Source organism: Martes martes, assembly GCF_963455335.1.
Source record: "Martes martes genome assembly, chromosome: 7".
Taxonomy (NCBI): domain Eukaryota; kingdom Metazoa; phylum Chordata; class Mammalia; order Carnivora; family Mustelidae; genus Martes; species Martes martes.
In genome coordinates, this window is record NC_137894.1 from 98,781,341 (window position 1) to 98,804,504 (window position 23,164).

The 23,164-nt window shown below is 43.2% G+C and overlaps 1 protein-coding gene across 1 annotated transcript; it reads left to right on the plus strand.

The window, feature by feature from the left end:
- Positions 1 to 806: 806 nt before the first annotated feature.
- On the plus strand, positions 807 to 13,673 carry PTGER2 (prostaglandin E receptor 2; the record flags this gene model as incomplete). Its single annotated transcript, XM_080809743.1, has 2 exons — positions 807 to 1,649; positions 13,437 to 13,673. The coding sequence occupies 2 exons, from the start codon at positions 807 to 809 to the stop codon at positions 13,671 to 13,673; spliced, it is 1,080 nt and encodes a 359-aa protein (XP_080665869.1).
- Between the last annotated feature and the right edge of the window lie 9,491 nt (positions 13,674 to 23,164).

Here is a 23,164-nt window from a genome sequence, read left to right on the forward strand (position 1 = left end):
CAGACGAGCTTTTCACTTCCTCCTAATTTGGGTCCCGCCCTCTTAGTTTATCTTCCTGAGAATGGCAAAAGAAAGAGAGAAGAACATATTGGTCCTACTGCACGCGGTCTTTGGTGCTTGTTGCTCCCTTCTTATACTCATCTCCCAGGACAGGGTCCTTCTAACTTCTCTATCGTTTGGTGAGTCACTTTGCTTTCCTGTTGTTGCCTTCGGTGAATTCTGCACACACACCACAAGTGCCCCGCACTCCCTCCCGGCCCTCTGCTGGGGCTCAACGCGTCCTAGCCAAGGTCGGCGGCCGCGCGGCTTCCAGCACCCAATCCCGAGGGAACGGATCGCGGAGTGGGGGGGTCACCGCGGGGTCCGCGCTCCCGCCCTTTCTTCTCTCACTCCCGGCCGAGGGACTCGCGGTGCCCCCAAGGGGTGTGACGCGCGTTCCACCTCTTGGGTAGCTGGAGGGCGCTAGCCCCTGGCGCTGTGACCCGACGTCTGGGTCCAACCCCCGGCGGGTGCGGAAGCGGTGACGGTTGTCCCCGCGGTGCGGGCTCCCGGCAGAGGTGGGCGCGGATCAGCAGCGGAGGCCAGAGCGCCGCCCGGATGCTGCAGCCTAGTGGTGGCCTCTCCGAGAGCAACGCGAGCCCTGGGGCCGAGTCCGCCCTGGGCGCGCAGGGGGCCGGAAGGGGGCTGTGGACTTGGGTCCCTCCTCCTTTCCCTCAGCTTCTCGGAGAGCTCCTGCTCTCAGACCTTCCTCCTCCCAGGTACGAGCCGCGAGAGGAGGGCGTTATCTCTCCTCCCGGCACTCCACCATGGGCAATATCTCCGAAGACTCCTCGCAGGAGGACTGCAAGTCTCTGCAGTCCCTCCCCTCCGGCGAAAGCCCGGCCATCAGCTCGGTGATGTTCTCCGCCGGGGTGCTGGGGAACCTCATCGCGCTGGCGCTGCTGGCGCGCCGCTGGCGGGGGGACGCGGGACGCAGCGCAGGACGCGGGAACTCTATCTCCCTGTTCCACGTGCTGGTGACAGAGCTGGTGTTCACCGACCTGCTTGGGACCTGCCTCATCAGCCCGGTGGTGCTGGCTTCCTACGCTCGGAACCAGACCTTGGTGGCCCTGGCGCCTGAGCGCCGCGTGTGCATCTACTTCGCCTTCTCCATGACCTTCTTCAGCCTGGCCACTATGCTCATGCTCTTCGCCATGGCCCTGGAGCGCTACCTATCCATCGGGCACCCCTACTTCTACCAGCGCTGGGTCACGCGCCGAGGCGGCCTGGCGGTGCTGCCCACCATCTACACGGTCTCTCTGCTCTTTTGCTCCCTGCCGCTGCTGGACCCCGAGAAGTACGTCCAGTACTGCCCTGGGACGTGGTGCTTCATCCAGCACAGCCAGACCACGTACCTGCAGCTCTACGCCACCGTGCTGCTGCTCCTCATCGTCGCGGTGCTCGCCTGCAACTTCAGTGTCATCGTCAACCTCATCCGCATGCACCGTCGGAGCAGGAGAAGTCGCTGCGGACCCTCCTTGGGCAGCTGCCGGGACGGCCCTGGGACCCGCAGGAGAGGGGAAAGGGTGTCCATGGCGGAGGAGACGGACCACCTCATTCTCCTGGCTATTATGACCATCACCTTCGCGGTCTGCTCCTTGCCTTTCACGGTAAGTTAACTCGCTTTGTTTCCGCAGCCCCACTCGGAGCAGCCTTCTCACTCTCTACCCTCTTCCTGCCACACTTTCCACCGTCTTACCTTTGCAGTTTGTAAAACCACGTTCTGATTCTTGAGGTCTAGAGCCTTCTCCTCTCGCTTCTCACCTTTGTCCCACTTCCTTCCTCCCCTAACCTTTGGTGGCTCTGTGCTAGTGTTTCTCACACCTAGTACAGTCCCCCTGAGAGGGATCCTTGACCCTCCGCTAAGCCGGCCCAGACCTAGAGTTAAAAGGGGGAGAGGGATAGGTCCCTGTCCGCCTCTGCCAGCCTGGCTTCTGCCTGAGGAGAGGCAGCCCCTTCCACCTGTGGATGGGTATCAGCTACAGCTTGACTTCCCTGGGCTGAAGTTCACCTCTAGGTGTTCCCCACCCACTGGTGCTAGCTCTCCATGCTTTCGCCTTCTCCCAACACAAAAGGTGGTACCTAACACCCAACCTTCCAGCTGCCATTCTCACCCTAGGTGAGAAGCATCCCTGTTGGTAAGTTTAGAGCATTCATTACTTGTCCTAAAAGTTCAACAATCACAGACTTTACAAGTTTCCCAATTTACATATTAGGAGCATAACCCTTTGGGGCCATGAAGGAAAAAATATGTGGACATTATATTATGTCCATAATGATAATTAAAGGGAAAGATGGTTGCTTGGAGAAACCCCTTGCTGAACTCTTGCAATTCCTCTAAAGGAGGCATTTGTACTTCCTTACGAAATATCCTACTCATATCACTATCAGAAATATCTATAGGTGTTCTTCACCTTATAGCCATGCATTTGCTGAGCACAAAGCCACATACAGGAATGGCTGGTCCATCTTAGGGATGGGAGAGTTAAGCACATCCAACTTGTTCCGTGACCCAGCAAGCCAGAGGCTGCCCCAGGGAACTGAAGACAGGAGCCCAGGTTTGGGAATGGCTGCTGTCCTAGTCTGGGGCAAGCTTAGCTGTTAGTTCTGTGATGCTATGAACTGGAGCCTCCCCAGGTGTAACGCAGGTAAGAGAGCCCCAGATGTGTCTGAGCATGGCCCCTTACCAGAAGCTGGGGAGGAGGAGTCTCTGTAGTCCCGCTTCCCGCTCTTCAAAAGAACAAGACTGACTAACAGGGAGTAAGCAGTTGGCAGTGATTCCCTCCTGCCACAGTCTTGGAGAAAAGAAAGAGATAGTCAGTGCCTACCGTTACCAGGTCTGACCGTAGACACTAAAGAAGTAACTTTACCTTACTTTTGGCCTCCATCACTGTTGATTATCTTCATATGCTCCTCCTCCGGGGTGGGAAAGGACACTTGTCCTCCTAAATGAACTGATTCATAATCATGTTCTCTTCTCCCTGGTCCCCATTGTCCTCACACTCCTACCCCATTCTCTGTCAGGGCAGAAGCTGGTCTGAATCCATAAGGACAGGAAGGCACCCCCTTATGAAAGGAGGTAGCACTATGGGACCCGCCTCTTCCATTCCACCCTGAACTGGGGCATTTGTACAGCAGAAAGGCTGTGATGTAGAAACAAGCATGACTTCTATGCATTTCTTTTATTTTACTAGTAGAAACTTTTGATGTCATGTTAGGAGTTAAATCAACTTTTTGGGGTCCGGACAAAGATGCAGAACCTGTATCTATGAGAGAAAAAGCATTTCCAGTTCCACTAAACAACTTAGAATCCAACTTAGAGGCCATAAACCCCTTCTGAGTTGGGCAGTGCCGGTCTTAGCCTGGTGAGAATCGGGAGATCAGTTCTTGGAGTCTCATCTGTGATTTCTGAGTGTGTATTTAAAAATACCCTATACCCCCAGCCACTTAAATAGCTTAGGAATGGGCTCCGAGGGGACCACAGACTTGTGAACAGGGTTATTATTCCGTATGCTCTTTGGAGGAAGAGAACAGGAGGAAAAGATCTCTCCTTTGATCATGACTAACCCATTGCATAAATATATTATCAAATGTAAAGGCAGTGATTTTCAACAGGTTCCCCTGTTTTCAAGTAAATTTGCCTTTTTTTTTTTTTTAAAGATTTTATTTATTTATTTAACAGAGAGAGACACAGCGAGAGGGGGAACACAAGCAGGGGGAGTGGGAGAGGGAGAAGCAGACTCCCTGACAAGCAGGGAGCCCGATGTGGGGCTCAATCCCAGGACCCTGGGATCATGTCCTGAGCCGAAGGCAGACACGTAAAGACTGAGCCACCCAGGTGCCCTGTAAATTTGCCTTTTATCATGGGAACTCAGTCATTGCTATATGTTGATTTTCAAGTCTCCCTGTGTAAACACACACACACACTTACATGAATATTTATTCTCCTCCTTTATTTACTATTAAGGGAAGCTCCAGAGTTGCCAAAGGGAAGGGGCTTAGAGCTAGGAGTCGGGTTAGAAGGAATAGGGTAGTAGGAGGTTTGCTTTGAAGCTGTGTTTTTATTTAGATTGTCTGTTTATGGCTTGAGGACACCAGATGAAGATTTTGAGGGCCCCTTACAATAGTGGCATTGACACTATCAGCAAATATTATCCGGATTTGCTTCGGAATGTATGCATGGCAAAGATTCTCAAAGAGTAAAGGAAAAGCCTAGAGTGAACATAATCGGAAAGCCAGACATGCTCATCCTTGCCTTGGGGCTAACATGATATATTATCTAGATGCAGAATGGATAACTCACCAGGCCCCAAATAGATATTTGAACTGTACCTTGAAGTTGTCTTTTAGTAAGGAAATTTACACCGACCATTGACTTATTTTACTTTGTCAATAAATTACTGGTACTTGTTAGAAACTTTCATTTACATGGCACTTTAAACCTTATAAAATGCTATAGTATCCTGATTTTCACTATCTCCTGGAGGGCTTATCTGATTATTCCAAAGTCATAGCTACCATTTGATGCATTCATTCTGCTATTTCAGAATGCTTGCCATGGGCGCTCGGGGAGGGGCACTCTCCCCTCATGTCCCTTTTGTCTACTTGGTCTACGTGAAAATTGTGTAGAAATGGCCTATACCAATCTCCCACACAAGGCAGGAATAATTTCCATACATCCTAACTGGGATGCTGTTAGACAAGGCAAAGACTTGTGGTTGTTTTCAGAAATTCTCCTGTTTCTCCAACAGAACATATGCAGTCCAACAGAAGTACAGTTGAGCCACATATGGAATTTTAAATATTCTATTAGCCAAATAACAAAAAATAAAAAGAAACGGTAAAAATTAATCAATATCTTCTATTAAGCCAGTATATCCAAAATATTATCACTTCAAAATGTAATCAATGTAAAGTGATTATTAATGAGCTATTCCAACTAATTGACTTCCTTGTTCCCAGAAAGTGTAGCAATCTACTCTATCTCTGTCTGTTTCTTCCTCAGGATAACAGAACTGCTTTCTATGTCCCTCAAAAGTAGGCCACATCACTGACCCAGAAAAGAGGAGATTTCACAGCTGTGTACCCAGTGGGGCACCAGCCTTTTCCAGCGCTCCAGTACTGAGGGAAGGAGGGGAGTGGGGAATTTAAGAAACCTGGACATAATCGTGTCAGTGTTATCCCAAGGGAAGGGCAGGTTAGAATTACTGCTTCCTCCAAGAACACCAGTCTAGGACTTCCAATGTTTGGCAGTAAAAACTATCAAAATGGAAAATACCAGCACCCTGGGATGAAGTCAAATTCAACCTTCAAATATCATTATTATCAACATCAAAGTGGCTAATATTTTGAGTGCTAATTTTTATATACACTAATCCATTATCTCCACAACAACCTGCAAAATAGATGGTACTATTGTTTCTTTTTTACAGATGAGGCAAATAATGCCCTGGGTCCCCCAGCTAGTGATCACTGGAGCTGGGGTTCAAAGACAGACCGTTTAAAAATGCAGAGCCTATCCTCTTAACCACAGAACTATCAGAGGGAAAAGTACTTCTTTCAGGGGAAATGTGTTAAAACATTAATCCAAGATTTGACAAAGGAATGGTGAGGATGTTATAAATATCTGGATCACTTTGTCTTGATTCCAACTTGTTAGCTTTTTTTTTTTTTTTTTTTTTTTTTTTTGAGAGAGAGAGCGAGCATGCGCACGCACACCCCAGTGCGGGTGGGGGAGGAGCAGAAGGGGAAAGTATCCTAAGCAGACTCCGGGCTGAGAGGTGGGGAGCCCAAGGAGCTCTATCCCACAACCCTGAGATCATGACCTGAGCCAAAACCAAGAGTCAATGCTCAACTAACTGAGCCACCCACGGGCCCCCCACCTTATTCAGTTTAAAAATAAAATGGCAAAGACCTTTTTTCCATCCCGATCAAGGGACCTGAGCTGGGGCCAAGTGTGCGGTTCCTTTTTTTCTTCTCCACAGTCCTATGAATTGAAAGCCTGAGACCGAGATTTCAGGAGATTGGCTAATATAAATGCTGGTCTAAATTAAGAAATAATCAGATTACCCCTCACATAAAATCTTCTGTTGGTACACATAAAACATTTCTTATGCTATTAAAAAAAGTATGTTGTGGTTAGGAAATGGCATTATTTTGGCTGCCCAATATGAAATCATGCATGGAACCAACAACATATTCCAAACTGTTTATGTACTAAAGAGATAGTGTATAAATTAATGAATTCCTCCTTATGTTGATCAGCTGTTGCCATCATTTCACAGGGATAAATAGAAACTTTCTTCCTGAAATGGAACAGAACACAGAAAATATATCAGACCTCTATTCTTGCCTCAGATCCTGTTTGTGTTTTAATTTTCAATGCATGTCAAATTACTTGGTCGCTACTTTGCCAAGAGCTGTGGACAGCTGCTGGTCATTTTAAACTACTTTCTTCTTGCCATTAGAATATTTTATTCAGTTCTAAAATTTCAAAAGTGAACCATTGGCTCATTCTAAAATTGTCTTCATCTTTAGAAATTCTTTAGGGCTGCAATTTCTAGGCAAATCTGATTAGTGGAAATATGAACTTCAAAATACAGAACAAACTCAAGTAAATAGTTCTGGAGTTTCCTGTTCATTCCTGGAACTCTTCACATAAAATGTAATGTGAATGGAGATTGTAAAGCATATGAAATTTGTTGATTATGTACATGCAAAATACCACAGTTCTAGTAGGGATAAAAGAGAAATTCAGAACTCTTCATGTATAACCACAGTGAATTTGCTGGTAATATTTTAAGTTATATCCATGAACTACTGGAAACCCCTTTATCACTTCTGCATCACCAGTGTAATGCTTGGGGATTGGTGAAATCATTTTAAGGCAAGTGACTTTTAAGAGGACATTCCTCTATATGAGTGCTTTCATTCGACACCTTTTCCTTTGTAAAATGGTGGTTGTGAGTAAAGACCCAGTTACAGTCAGTTTTTTAAATTTAGACAGCAAGAACTATAGTCCTTCCCCCAAAAAAGCTGTGCATTATGTCTACACAGTTGGTCAAGTTGTTCATCACTGCTGTTTCAGATGATTAAGGCCAGGTCCTCAGCTTAAAGAAAAACATCTTTTAGGGATGGTGTATTTCTTTTTTTGGCATGTCAAGAACCCATCGCAGTATTAAGTTAAAAATAAAGGGGGTGCCTGGTTGGCTCAGTCGGTTAAGTGTCTACCTTTGGCTCAGGTCATGATCTTGGGGTCCTGGGAATCCAGTCCCACATCAGGTTCCCTGCTCAGTGGGGAATCTGCATTCCCCCCTCCCTCTGTGCCTCCCCCACTTGTGTTCTCTTTCTCTCTCATAAATAAATAATTTTTTTTTTTAAAGAATGGAATGGAATGGAATAGGATAGGATAGGATGGAAATGGTAAGGGACTGATCTCCAGAGATATGGTGCTTAGGAAGACAAGTCTCTTTCTGCCTAAAGGTTTAAGACCCAGTTTATCTGCAACTTGGTCTGCTCAGTTTCCATTGGCATCTCCTGTCCTCTATTTGGTACTTTCTGACCACGAAACCCCATCCTTATCTTGAGCTCACATCCACTGTGTCTCAGTTTATATGACCAAGATATACCAAGCTTCATTTTTCTCAGAATAATTTGCTGCCTAAAATTGGCCCCTTCTAACAGAATGCTAGACTGAAGTCTTCTGCAGTTAGGACACATGGGGGATGGGAAGGGCCAGGAATAGGGAAGGTGCATTTGCGGAAGGCCAAAACTTCCCATGAACAAAGATTCCTCCTACACTCCACAGACAGCACTTGGATCGCTTTGAAATCATTTGTAAAGTCTTGTGTTCTGGGGAGGGTCCATCGTGCTCATCATTTTTTTCAAAGAATTAAGAGCCATCACCCTGGAATATACAAGCCCAGAGCTCTAAACTTTAGCATTAACTCTCTTATGTCCAGCCCTGGGATCACCTGAAGCACAAGGCAGGGAACACTCTTTAGCACCAGCGCCATATCTATGCCCCAGTCTTTTTTTCCGAAAGGACAGAGGGTCCTGTTCCCCCTACCACAAAGCACCTGGGATTTGAGGGAAGGGATGTCTTTAAAACATCATATACCTGGAAAATACTGTCCCCACAAGTTTTATGTTTAAAAAAAATTTTTTTTAAACTATAGCAGACACCAAAGTTTTTTAAGAATGGGTCATATAGGGACTCCTGGGTGGCTCAGTCAGTTACGTGTCTGCCTTCCACTGAGGTCATGATCCCAGGGTCCTGGGATTGAGCCCCGCATCTGGCTCCCTGCTCAGTAGGGAGCCTGCTTCTCCCTCTCCCTCTATTCCTCCCCCTGTTTGTGCTCTATCTCTGTCAAATAAATAAACAAAATCTTTAAGAAAAACAAAAAAAAGAATGGATTCTATAAAGCCATAGCCAGGCCACCTGAACGTCTTTCACAAGGCAGGTAAACATATGATAATCTGTGCCTGCAATTTAACTGTGCAAAGTGTGAAGGAGAGAGGGGGTGCCAGGGCGGCTCAGTCGATTGAGCATCCGAATCTTCATTAAGACTGATAAATCCCTAACCTCTACCTCTGAAACTAATAATATATTACATGTTAATTAATTGAATTTAAATTAAAAATGCAAGTGAAAATTTTTTTAAAAATGTTTTAGTAAACATCCAATGTATTTACACACGTATATAAATTATACATGTGTAGCACCATGCAGACATTTATTATGTAGATTACCAAAAATATGTGAAGGAAAGGAGAGCCCCAAAGAAAGACAAGTAGATATAGCCATTTTTTTTTTTAAGATTTTATTTTATTTGACAGAGAGAGAGAGATCACAAGTAGGCAGAGAGGCAGGCAGAGAGAGAGAGGAGGAAGCAGGCTCCCTGCTGAGCGGAGAGCCTGATGCAGGGCTCGATCCCAGGACCCTGGGATCATGACCCGAGCCGAAGGCAGAGGCTTTAACCCACTGAGCCACCCAGGCGCCCCTAGCCATGGTTTTTAAATCGATAAACAGGAACAGTCATACCCACAAACCTTTGTGACACCTTTGCCAAAAGGGCTCTTACTAAACCATAATGTTAGTGGTGAACTTCATGTGAGACTTTACATCACAGGCTTTTTTTTTTTTTTTAAGATTTAATTAATTTATTTGAGAGACAGCACAAGCAATGGGAGCAACAGAGGGAGAGGAAGAAGCAGGCTCCCCACTAAGCAGCGAGCCCCCGGACAAGGGCCGTGATCCTAGGACAGCTTGATCCCAGGACTCCAGGATCATGACCTGAGCTGAAGGCAGATGCTTAACCGATTGAGCCACCCAGGCGCCCCATATCGCAGGCTTTTTATGTAGTTGGTGGCAGAGAGTGTAGTGCTTAAAAGGAAAGTTCTGGTCCCACTTCTTGAGTGTGGTTCCGTGACTTCCCTACTTACCTGGAATGTGATTCAGGGCATGATAACTAATATTCTAGGCCCTGATGTCCTCCTTTCTAAAACAGGAATAACAGTATTTTGCAAGTTGGTGTAAGAATTAAACAATAAGACCTACAAATTGCTTAGCCCTGTGCCTGGCACACATAGGCCTTCAGTAAATATTCACTGCTATCTCCATAGGGTTCCATTTCCAAAGGAAAATCATATGGCATACTAATAACCAGAAACTGGATTCTGGAAGCTCAAAGTCATTTGTTTGACCAGGCCTAAGCGGGTCTTTTGATTTTAAGTGTGATACGTGAATAATTTAAACTGTTCCCGGTGTTGGGTGAAGGTTCTAAAACAGAGGTTTTCAGCCTTGGCTGCACGTTGGAATCACCCAGGTTGATTTAAAACCTTTGCTACCCACGTTGCAGCCCAGATTAATTACATCAGAGTCTCTGGGGGTGGGAGCAAGACATCAGAGTAGTCTTAACAATCCTCAGGTGATTCCGATGAACAACCAAATAGGGTTCTCATTTGTTCTAACATTCTAAAACCAGATGGAGTTGCATTAACAGTAGGGAAGTAGCTCAGAAGAACTAAAGTCCTTCTGGGGAGGAGGAAGAGGACACAGTGCCACAATGGCTTTCCACGGGAGGCTGAAAGGATTCTTTCTATAGAAAATGAATCTAAAGAACACTGAGTTTCATCCAGATCACTTTGTAGGTATCAAAACAAACTCTATATTCTTAGCAAAGCCCTATAGAGCAAGGCTGTCCTAAGAAATTAGGAGGCCAATGCCTTATCCGTTAGGCTATTGGGGAAAGGCTATCCTAAGAAATTAAAACTCACTTGACTTGTATAGATTTTTCTCATAGCAAATTAGTGTATGCAAGAACATGTATAAATTCTATCAGCCTCTGAGGCTGATTTCCGGAATATCACTGAAATGTTGCTAATTAATTGACCTCTCAGTTGTGTCAACCTTTACTTAAAATCTAGGATCAGCTGGAGGGAGAGGGAAATGTGGAGTTATGGTTTGATGGGTATAGGGTTTCAGTTTGGGGTGATGAAAAAAGGTTCTGGAGATGGATGGTGGTGAGCCAGTCAGGGGCAGCCACAAAAGGAGCACAGGAGAGGCTCAGGAAAATAAAGTTTATCCTACTCACAGGTCCTAGGAGCAGGAAACACTGCACAACACCAGGGCCGCAAGGGAAAATAGTATCGTAGGTCAGGAGGCGGAAGGAGGAGGAGCAGGAGGACAGCCTGGGCCTCTACCAAAGAATATTGCCTCCTGGGATATAGGACCAGATATAGGGGGTCTGGCTTGGTTACTTTGCATATCAAAGGACTGCTTTAGGCAAGCACTTCCCTGTCTCCTAAGAATGTAGCCCTGATAATACATTATATATATATAGATAGATACATATAAAGAATGTAGCCCTGGGGAGGGACAATCTCTTCACAGCCAGAAAGCTTTTAAGATGTCAAAACACCTTGATATACAAAAAATAAAAAACATAGACAATATAGTTGCACAACAATATAAATGTACTTAATGCCACTGATGATACACTTGAAAATGGTTAAAATGGAAGATTTTATGCTAGGTATATTTTACAATTAAAAACAATCCCAGGGGGGTGCCTGGCTAGCTCAGTTGGTGAAGGGTCTGCCTTCAGCTAAGGTCATGGTCCCAGGAGCCTGGGCTCAGCAGGAATTCTGCTTCTCCCTCTGCTTGTGTTCCTCTCTCTGTCAAACAAATAAATAAAATCTTTAAAAATAAATAAATAAATAAATAAAAATAAAAACAAACTCAGGATCCACAGTATCAAAAATGGTGGACTCTAGGCAAAAGACAAGAACCAAAGGGAAAACATGGGGAGGTAGGAGAAGACAAAACTTACATCAGGAACTTCAAGGGTCAATTTCCCAGTGTCGAAGAAGAAATGGTCTTCTACAAAATCTTGACCACCTCCTGAAATGCAAATTTTAAGCATTTCTAAAAATTACCCAGCATGGTGGTTGAAAAGGAAAAGAAACAAATAGCACAGAATTGCTTCATCCTCTAAAACCATTTTTCACTTCTCATTGCTCTGTCACCCTCTAACGAGATCAGGAACTATCATACCATAGAGGTCATTTGCCAATGAAAACCTGACTCATCTCCACGTGTGACACCGGAGAGCTGAGCCTTCTCCCTAATGCCCAGTATGGCCGGCCAGTTCACTGTCATCGTACGCTGTGGCGAAGCTTGATCATAAATTCCCCTACAGACTTTTTCTCCAACAGAGTGGCAGTTGTATGTGTGTGTGGTAACGAATATACTTGAATCTATCAGACTTCTGTACACTCTTATCCCGAGTATCTAAACTCCCAGATCACTCCTTAGGTATACCATATAAGTAAGTATTGTATATTTCTCAGCCAAAATAGTTTGGCTGACAAGAAAATGATTGCTTCCTCGCATGTTCCCACCTAACTTTCCTCTTCTCTGTATAATCAGGGAAATCCACCATCCCTTCTTCTTTTTCCTTGCTCATGTGCCAAGCCTTTCCTCCATTCCCTATTCCAAGATTCTCTGGCATAAACACCTATGGCTGCCAAAACTTCCCGCTCTTGTCCTAACATAAGCAACCCGAAGATGACTACTCTTCTCCTTCCCTGCAATGCGCTTTGTATATCCAGTTGCCAGATGTCTGCAGAATAAGTACCAGGGGGAAAGGAAATAAACCATTCCTTTTTCTGGCAAAGGAGTGTGGAGGAATGAAGTCGTAGCTCTCTAAGGCACAGGTTCCCATGGGTAAGAAAGTCCCTAGAGCATTACAAAGAAATTGGTTTCAAAGATTGGGTATGAGGGGCACCTGGTGGCTCAGTCAGTTAAGCATCTGCCTTCAGCTCAGGTCACCATCCCAGGGCCCTGGGATGGAGCCCTGAGTCCAGCTCCCTGGTCAGTGGAGAGTCTGCTTCTCCTTCCTCTCCCCATAACCCCCACTCCTATGCTCTCTCTCTCTCTCTTTCTCTGTGTCTCTCAAATCTTTAAAAAAAAAAAAAAGGAGTGATTTCCATTTGTTTTCCCTCTTTCTGTAAGCTGGGTAATGTTTGATCTTTATCGAGCATGTACTGTTCTCTTCCTTTCAATCTGACCAAAAAGCTGCATTGATCCCAAAATATATAAGGAATCACATGACAGCTGGTATACCCATTTGAAAACAGCAGTCAGCATGCAAAGATGTGTCAGGTTTCCAGTATTTGGGACATTGTTCTAAAGGCCTTTGTTCTAATATAGGCTATCTGAACATAGCCCATGGTTGAGCCGTTTACTAGTGTCAAAGAAGTTGGAATTCATGTCCTGACTCTGCCAACTAAGCAGCTCTGGGAACTTGGGCAAGTCGCCTCGCTTCTCCACATGTTGGTGTCCTCACTGATAATCTGGAGGTTTGGACAACATTGTGGGGTACTTACTGAGCAAGCACTGTTTTAATTAACGTACACATACTACTTCCTGTCATCCTCCCAACAAACCCAAGTAGGTATTGCTCTCATTATCACCCGTTTTAAAGATGTAGTAACTGAGGCATAAAGAGTTCAGTTTTCTTTCCTGTGGTTCCAGAGCTATATATGCATCCAGGATTGAAACCCAGGCAGTCCTGTGTCCAGAACCCATGCTCTAGGTACCTTTTTCCCCTGGACTGTGATGATTAAATATTTGGACATAAATCTAACATACTCTTATTACCTCTCCTGAAGTTCACTTTCTCATCTGTCAAAAGGAGACAATACTTACATTTCACAGGTTTTGTCAGGAATAAACATGGAAATCTACAGAGATTTCACTACCCATCTGTCACCACCCCTGGCCCACAAAAAAACACGTTTTGCTCTTAAATCCTAAGAAATTGCACACACTCTAAGCCTGTCTACGGCTACAACATAAAACTAATATTATTTTCCCTCTTTGCTTCTTACAGATTTTTGCATATATGGATCAAACCTCATCCCAAAAAAACAAGTGGGACCTCCAAGCTCTTAGATTTTTATCCATCAATTCAATAATTGACCCTTGGGTCTTTGCCATCCTTAGGCCTCCCGTTCTGAGACTAATGCGTTCAGTCCTCTGTTGTCGGGTTTCATTAAGAACACGAGATGCAGCACAGACTTCCTGTTCTATACAGTCAAATGCCAGTAAAGAGATTGACCTTCGCTGACAGTAGTTAAGAAGTGCTTCGTTAGCCAGCATCTGGAAGATCATTTTGAAATGGCTGCATGGAGAAATGAAAAAAGTAAGTTTATGAACGCAACGACACTGTCCTAATAAAACAGAGTGAACAAACCTTTCCGCAGTGGTTGGGGCTACAGAGGTGCTGACAAGGCATGTCATGGAAGTTGTCAGAAGGATCTGTAAAACCTGCCCTCCACAAGCAGGTCAATGAGGTTGGTCTTTGGAGGAAAAACCAACCTCGTTCAGGATCCAGTTGCCTTTTGATTTAAACTTCCCCGTGGAGTGAGAAAGCATGTGGTTTTGAAATTTGCTTAAAACCCTAAATAGTTACAGTGTTTTCTATTTTAATCTTCTATGCTACTGCCATTATAAACAGGCAGCGTGCAGTCAGACCAAATGAAACTTCGTGTGTCTCCTCTAGGAAGGCTGTGCGCGGAAGCAGCTGAGACTGGTGTCTTGTGTTGCTTAACAAACCCTTCGTTTGGCCAATGAATTTGGAAATCACAGGCACTTTGTAGCGTCCTATTTGTGTATGTGGGAGGTCTCTCTGGTCACCACGGTATTACACGTGGAACAGTGGACTCAGCTGATTAACGTCACCTTTTCACCAGTCCTCTAGAAGCTGTGTGTCAAAGTATTAGGTATTTATTTTATAATGTCCATTGTGCTAAGGGTAATCAAGAACACTTCTGGAATGTTCCTCTCAACAAGAAATAATAGGCTATTAAAAGAGTTTTAATTCTGATTAATACTTTTTATTCTTTTTCCAGGGAGGGGAAATATGGCCAAGTATTAGAATTAAAAAAACTCTTCTATTGCTCATATTGAGGTTGTGACTAATATCTACTTGATAATATGACTGTCTTGTAGTAAAACTCATGCATCTACATTTTTATCCAGGAAACACAGTTTGACTCATACTATATAGGAAATCATGCAATAGTGAGTCATATCTTAATATGTTTCTAAATCTAAACGTTTAGCATGGTGTAAACCCGGCATCAAAATATTTCAGCGAATTTGCGCTCTTTAATCATCTTAGTTACTTTGTAAACTCATCTGAAATGTCAGGAAAATAAACTATGAAACAAAAATGGAAAATGGGATAGTATTTGATGAATTCCCCCAAATAACAGTTTCTAGAGTAGATACAATATTTTTAATAAGAGAAAAGTGGAAAAGTTATATTTATTTTGGCAGGCAGGTTTGTAAAGTGTGATTGTATTATAATTTCGATGTCAAAATATTCAGTATAGTACTTGGTATTAGAGCATTTTTTTCTTTCCGTACAGCATGATCTTCAAAACAGTAGAACCACCTTATTTATTTATTTATTTATTTTGCAGTACGTGTTATTACAGGATAGCTGTTATTTAAAAAAAGTGAGAGAGAGAGACAGAGAGAGAGATGCTAGTTTTTTCCAAGGTCTCATTGAATTGCTTACGCAAAATCATTTCCTATAAGTAGTTATCAAACTAGGTAATCACTTAAAGTGATTCCAAACCAATCTAGCATCAGACACAATCTATGTCAAATCAGCTCTTATTTTTAAAAGAATAAATAAATGGTTTGTTTTTCTACTAATTTAAACAAACCAGGCACAATTTAACTTAACTGAAATCTGGACATGTAAATAAATCTTCCCTGGACACAAGTATTCTAAAGTTAAGAAATTGTTCTAAATAGGATTAATTATGCTCATGGGTAATTCCTAAACATAAAATTCTGAAGTTACTTTGAATCTGGAAGATTGATTTCTTTTATCAAATGACTATTTTTTTCCTCTAAATGAAAAAATGTTAACTACAATCCTTCACTCCACCTCACCACTGCCCCAAAATTCTGGAATAATGCCTGAGAACTTTAAAAAAAGAAAAGGCACACTTGGACATAGTATCACTGGTAGGAACACAATGATTCATTCTCGGGGCCCAATATATATAAGAATTTAAGCCATTTATTTAAAAACTGGTAGATATCTAGTGCTTTGTTTCCTCATGTACTCCTGTTCCTTGCACTGTGTTAAATGGCTAAATCCTGTTGTTTTGTCTGCATATACGTAGTAGAAACTGAATGTGAAAATCCTATGTAATAGTCAATCTTATATTATTAATGGCGATTTAAAGGTAATGGAAAAAATTACTTAGAATAGATATGTAAATATTTCCTTTCTAAAAAATCCCATCCCATCAGACATACCTGTTTACACTTACTGACACATTTTCAAATTAAATAAAAAACACAGAGCTTGGGTTGGTATATTAGAGAACTGAACTGTGATTAAGAAAAGACACCAATTTTATTCGTTGTCTCAGTCGGTGGGATGAAAAGGGAGAAACTACAGTGGATTTTCACCTCAGAATGCCAGCCTTCACTTTGGGTGTCCAGGAACTGGATGGGCCAAAGTAGTCAGCCCTGAGCTGAATTGTTTCCAGTTCCCTGTGGCCCAGGTCCAGGGGGAACTGGGAAATTCCAGTACTAAAATGTGGCTTGAATCTCCAAAGATCTGATAGACGCTATAGAAAGTCTCCAAAAGACCTGAAGTTCAAAGCGGTTTGGACGCATGACAACCCAGAGCCAGAGCAAAGCTCTAGAAACAGCGCCAACCCCAAACAACCACGTTGGCAGAGACTATAAGCCCTTTGTGGCAGGCAGGGAAAATCCAGTCTGCATCACTACATTCTCAGTGTAATTCAGTTAAATTTTTGGCATCCCTGTCTGCTCATGCCAGCACACTTTGAAAGGGTTGTTCTAATGTTCATGTGATGTCAGCTCTGATTGGAATTGAGAAAAACCCAATATATTCAGGTTTAAAATTTGATGACATTGAAAGGCAGGGGAAGACAATTAGCTTGCACTCATGTAAAGGTTTGTTTCTTTCATTTAGCCCAAACTCATGGTTTTCTGAATTCAGGAAGAACCCCCACTTGAGCCATTTACAGATGGAGAAGCAGTCTTCTCGGCAAATGAGAAGTTTCTATGTGTGGGCAGACAGTGCCTACTCATGTAGGTGGTGTTGCAACTTAAGTCTTTGATGACGGGTCTTCTGCCCCATCACACACTTAACTTCATTGGATTTCCTCCCTGAGGACACATTTATAACATAACTCCAATCATCTAACAGCATTAGAATTGATTTTTTTAAATTCACAAAACATTTATATTACCGTAAATGCACACTATGGAAATAAATATTATTTTAGCAAGTCACGACAGCTCTAGCCTATACAGGGGACCAAGAACGTGGACTGGGCATTAATTTTTAATTCAGAAAGTTACTTTTTTTGTGAGGGGGGGAGCTTTTACCATTCTTTTAATTGTTGAGTAAATTTTCATGGATTATATATATTTTTTATTCCCCATAAAATGAATGTACTATTCAAGTCCAGTTCAGGTGGCTTTAATTCTGTGATCCAGGTGTTTCATTTCTAAAATCTGCCACGAGTCAAATCAGTGTGAAGTTTCCAGCAAAAAAAGAGACAGCATGCTCCAAAGGAGTAACTGAGGACTGCTGAATGAAAGGAATATTTACAGAGGGGTGGGCAAAGTTAAAGGAATGAACAAGGGAGGGTGAGATGTCCCTCACAAGCTTTACCACTCCTCAGCCTGAAGGGACAAGGGAGGTGGGATCATCCAACCGGAACTACAGCCTTACATAAGGAAGTAAGCACAACCGTTGCCAAACCGCAGGGAGGGAACAAGGGGACTACGTTCCTGGAAGATCTCTCCTCCTACTTTCTTCTCTTCTGCCTGTTTCTCCCATTGGGGAAACCCAACTGTAATCCACAGAGTCAGGGGAGCCTGGGTAAAGTAGACCATGAAGGCCTTACTACACAGGGCGAGTAGATTTAGAGGGGAAGTGGAGAATATCCAGCATAAGCAAATGAAAAATACGTTCTCCTTTCTTTTTTAATTGCACCAACACAAAAATTGTAACCACAGAGTGAGCAGCCTCTCTTCCTGCCTCCTACTCCACATATCCCCTAACAGGCTTGGGGTATAGGAATCAGCCCCATCTGTATGAAAGGGGGTAAAATACTGTAGATTCCTTCATCAAAATACTGGTCCTAAGCCCTGCTCTCCTGTGGCTCAGCATTTACACTTACCTAACTTTTATATAATTGGAGCAAGAGACAGGGGATCAGACCAAAGCATCTTTGTGTTTCCCCACATGCTATCTAGAGATAGCAGCATGGCTATCTCTAGAGAGAACAAAGAGAAGGAACCATGTACTCTGGTCTGGAAATGAACTGGACCCTCATTTTTAAGGAAGACCACTAGAGCGAGAAAAAAAAACCTCACCTAGGGCCACCTGGGTGGCTCAGTCCATTATGCATCCAACCTTTGGTTTTGGCTGTCATGATCTCATAGGTTGTGGGGTCAAGCCCCATATCAGGCTCCACGCTCAGTGGGGTATCTGCTTGAGGACTCTCTCCCTCTGCCCCTCTACCCACTTGTGCTTTATCTCTCTCATAAATAAATTAATCTTTAAAAAAATAAAAATAAAAATAAAAACCTCACTTAACAATGCAGGGCTGGTCATTCCCAAATTTAAAATAGCAGGGATGGGTCTACACAGCTATGATAAAGAAAGAGTATATGTAGCAATTCTGCATAATTTTAAATGCTGACAAAAATACAAGGAAAGAGCAAATTTTAGCAAAATGGTAAAAGAATAGACAAAGTTTGACTCCCAGCCATCTGTCAAAGTTACCCTTTCTGCTACCAGAGGATCTGTCTATATTCTTCCTTTACTCCCAACCTTTCACCCCTTTCCAGAGCGCACCTTTTCCTAGCACAGACCATCTCCTCACTGCCCACCGCTGGGTCCCGTGTCATTTTCGATGCACACACTCAACCTTTGTCCTTTCAGCAAACTCTAGATTTATTCAGGGGTTATTAAAGATTTGCTGGACTGCTGAGACCTTTTCAGACAAGTTATTTAACCTCTCTTCCTCTTACTTTCCTTGTCTGTAATAGAATGATAATGAAATTATCTACCTCTTCAATTATTCTGAAGCTCAAATGAGTGAATACATGTGGGACATTCAGCACAGTGCCCAGCCATGGTAAATGCCAATAAGGTTAAGGATTAGTATCATCTCAGAAGCCCAGTTCAGCGGCCCCTGACCTCTTCACACACCTCTGGCTCGGAGTGCTCATTCCTGGTGGGGGTGGTGGTGCTTGGGTCATGGCATCTATTTGTTGACTCTGGGTAACTGTCAAGAATAATGATGATAATAAGCATGTCAGACAAGTTTGTATTTCAGAGAATGCAGTGTGGATTGGCTCACACAGGACAGTGTAGAGGAATGTGTAAGCATTAAAGAGAGGAGAGCAAGAGACACAGAAGGACAACAGGACACATAACATGGCTCCTGTCCACTCAACAGAGCCAAGTAGGGGAGCTTAGAGGAGACAGTGCCTGAAATATTACTTGAACAGGACACGTTATGTATTGGGAAACACACTCTGTTACAAAGCTGGAACTGAGGGGCCACTGGGTGGCTCAGTCAGTTAAGGGTTCAGCTCAGGTCATGGTCTCAGAGTTGTGAGATCGAGCCCTGTGTAAGGTTCTGAGCTCAGCAGGGAGTCTGCTTGAGATTCTCTCTCACCCTCTCCCTTGCCCCTCCCCCTGCTCTCACATACACACACTCTCTCTCAAATAAATGTGATTTTATTTACTTATTTGAGAGAGAAAGAGATTGAGAGAATGAGTGAGGGGAGAGGCAGAGGGAGAAGCAGACTCCCTACAGTGCAGGGAGCCTGACATGGGACTCAATCACAGGACCCTGGGATCATGACCTGAGCCGAAGCCAGAACACTTAACTGACTGAGACACTGAGGCACCCTAAATACAATCTTAAAAAAGAAAGAAAGAAAGAAAGAAAGAAAGAAAGAAAGAAACTGAGCAGATTTCACTTACACATCATCTTCTAAAGATACCCAGAATCAGTCCAACCCATGTGCCACAGACAACCTTTCATATTCCTGAAAACAGCACCCAGGACCTCTCTAGGCAAATATTTCTGGATACTGCAGCTGTCGCTTATGGGACACCTCACCATTTGGGGGCCTCCCCCAGATCTTATCCGAGTTATCAACGTCCACCTTAATATGCTGCCAGAACCAAACACAAACACATAATTCTAAACTGGTCTTATCAGAACCAAGAGCTGATCCATCAGTTGCTGACTTGATCTGAACATTATATTCTCACTAATGAACCTGAGTATTACAAGCCTTATTAACAACCAGGTCATACCTTTATAACCTTCAACAAATGAAAGAAGCACAGTGTCCCACTTTACATAGAGGAAAACTGAGCGCGGGGGTGAAGAGATTTGCTCACTAAGGACATTCTTATAAGATCCCTCTTATGATTATGGTGCTGATCTTGCCACATGACATCACACAGTCATTTGGTTTCTCATTAGTCATTTGTCTATAAATTCTTGGATTGGTTCTGTAGACTAGGAAAAACGAGCTTTGAACTTATCCACTGAAACTTGTCTTTTGTGTTAAGAACTTGGTCCTTAACATGATGTGGAATTGGATGCCCATGCTGGGGCACAGAGAATAATCTCTTTCCTTGAAAATGGAACTCACTACTTTGAGTCATCCAACGATATTTTTTGCCAGAATTAACTAACCAATATTCATTTCAGTTTTAAGAGTATGCATGAGACATCATAAGTTAAATACTTCAAAACTCAACAGCTGCACAATTAAACCTTTGAAGACATGGTTGAGACTACCTTTCAGCTTGTAGAAAGCTTCTTAACATATCCACATTGTGAAGATCCCAGAGGAACAAGCCAAAAACCTCAAGCTTTTAAAAATTCAATGTTAACTTTTCATGTTTTTAAAAATACATGACCTCGGTTACTTGTAAAATTAAAGACACAATAACCACATCACAGTGGGCTGCACACTTCTTTGACCTGTAAAAAAAAAATCCTTCAGTGTAAGTACACATTCCAATAAAAGAAGGGCAAGCTTAACCTCAACTAGGGATCTTTATTCTCTTTATTACCTATTATGGTGACTGGAGAGTCAGACGCCCACTTCTAAGACAAAACACTAGCTCAGATGTTCACATCTGTCCATGAAATGCCAGTTTGGAAAACTAAGGAAGATAGAGAGTCAGAGTCCTGTCCTCCTTCTACAAATTTCTTCTGTGTTCTCAATTAAGTTATATGAACCACAATGGTTGCAAAGATATACTAAGTGAGGAAATACAGTCATCCTGTGTTATCAGTATTAATAGCTTTTTTTAAATGCCTTGCCTTTAGTTGACCTACTTGACCATGTTCAAATACTATTTGAAATCCTTTGTAATAGGAATTTGGGATTAAGAGACAAATCACATGGAAAAAAAAACCCCAACTTGATAGCTTTATATGTAAACCAACAGAGTGGTAAAGCTGGAATTGGAGTGCAGACATCAGATTGGTGACATGATGTGTCCCCATGCCTTAGCGCCCTCTCCCACCCCTCTCCCCAACTCCTGACTCTGGCCCCCAGCCCATTGTGCTATGCCTGGTGCAGACCAGCAAGCTCCCATCTCAGGTCACTTCCCTGGTTGTTGTCTCTTCCTGAAATAAATGCTCTTCTCCCAGACAACCATGGCTCACTTCTTCACTTCCTCATCTTCAAAGTTTTACTCCAGTGGGAGCTTCTCAGTGAGGCCTTTACTAAAGACCCTTCCTCAAATTACACCATCCCCCACTCCTCATTCCCTTTACCCTAGTCTGTCTTTTTCTAATATGAGTGACCTTAAACATACCTCAAGGTTGACATATTTATAACATTCATGGTCTGTCTCCTTGTACTAGATTGTGAGTTCCAGGAGGGAGAGACTGCTGCGGCTTTTGTTTTGATGCCCAATGTTTTAGTATTTTCCAGTCCATTCAGAGGGGCAGCCTGGCAGGGATTATCAGAGCCCAAGGGGAATGAGGAGGCTATCCACACAGGGGGTGAACTGGTGTAGGGGCTCCGAACCAGGGTGGGAGAGTAGGGCATCTTTGCAAGGGGACAGCCTGGAAACAGGGTTTAGGAGCCTGAGCAGGTTGAGAGGGGCACACTTTGGGGAGGCCACCTGACATGGGCTGTCAGAACCCAAGTAGAGTGAGGATAGGTATCAGGTGGGGCAGTCGGGGGGGTCAGACTGGGACAGATTGAGCAGAAAGATGGTGATGTGAGGAAAAGTGTGATGCTGGGGCTGGGAGACTGGTTACAAATGGATTTATCAAACAAGCAAATATATTAAGGATAATGGAAACCAGGTTTGTCACTGTCAGATATATGAATGCTATAGTATTGGATTGGAGTTGGGGGTATTGGTATTAACTCCTATTTTTCAATTTATACAGATAAATATAGAAATAAATACATATGTGAGTATGTGTGTGTGTTTTCTGGTTCTGTCTGCTGAGACTGAGATTAACAACTGCCTTCCCCAACCAATAGTAATAAGCACATTTACCATACAGATCCTGATCTCTAAATGCCGTTTTCCTCTAAAAGGAACCAGGGCTCCTTAGAGAAAAATCTGACCCTAGGTCAAGGGCAGAAGAAGTGTAAGACAAACCAGGAATATCTGATTGTGCAAGAAAATTAGTGTTCAAGGCAGAGGAACCATAAACGGGATATTTATATGGTTTCAGAGTACTCCTGACAAAATAACTATTAATTACAAAAAGGAAAGAGTAACTTTACCGTGAGAAATGCTGACAGACCCTAATTTAACCAGGCGATCCAAGTAAACATCCTCAGTAATGGAACCCATTTGTACTGTGAGCCAGAAGATGGGACGCAGCAAGAACACGGTGTCACTTCTGCAGTATTTTTCCCTGTCAAAACTTTGTAACCTGAAGCTAATCATGAGGAAACACCAGAACAACCCAAACAGAAGAATATTCTTCAAAATCCTGGCCTGTTAATCTTCAAAAGAGTCAAGGTCATGAAAATCAAGAGGAGAGTGAGGAACCATTCCAGATGGTTCTGGAATGGCATCTAATGACAGGGCATGGTTCTCAAGTAGACCCCATCACTATGGAGGACCCTGGGGCAAGTAGCCCAATTTACATGGATTTTGAAGAACAAATGGGAGGAGGCAGCAGTGTAAACTTCTCGATTTGGGTTATTATATTGTGATATGCAGCAGAATGTCTTTGGAGACACTCCAACACATTCCTGGGTAAGGATGCATTCACGTCTGAAACCTAATCTCAAATAATTCAAGGAAAAAAGTTACCATGTTCCTGTGAATCTATGATTATTTCAACATTAAAAAAAATTTTATTGAAACTGGAGGTACAGTCCCTGTAAAAGAAAGAAAACAAAACAAAACAAAAAAATACCATGCTTTTTGTACATAAGGAGAAATTAACAAGGTGAACTAAAATCAGAATCTAATTTCTATCACTCTGATTCCGTTTTCCTCACAAGTTTTGTTTTTGAGCTGTGAATGAG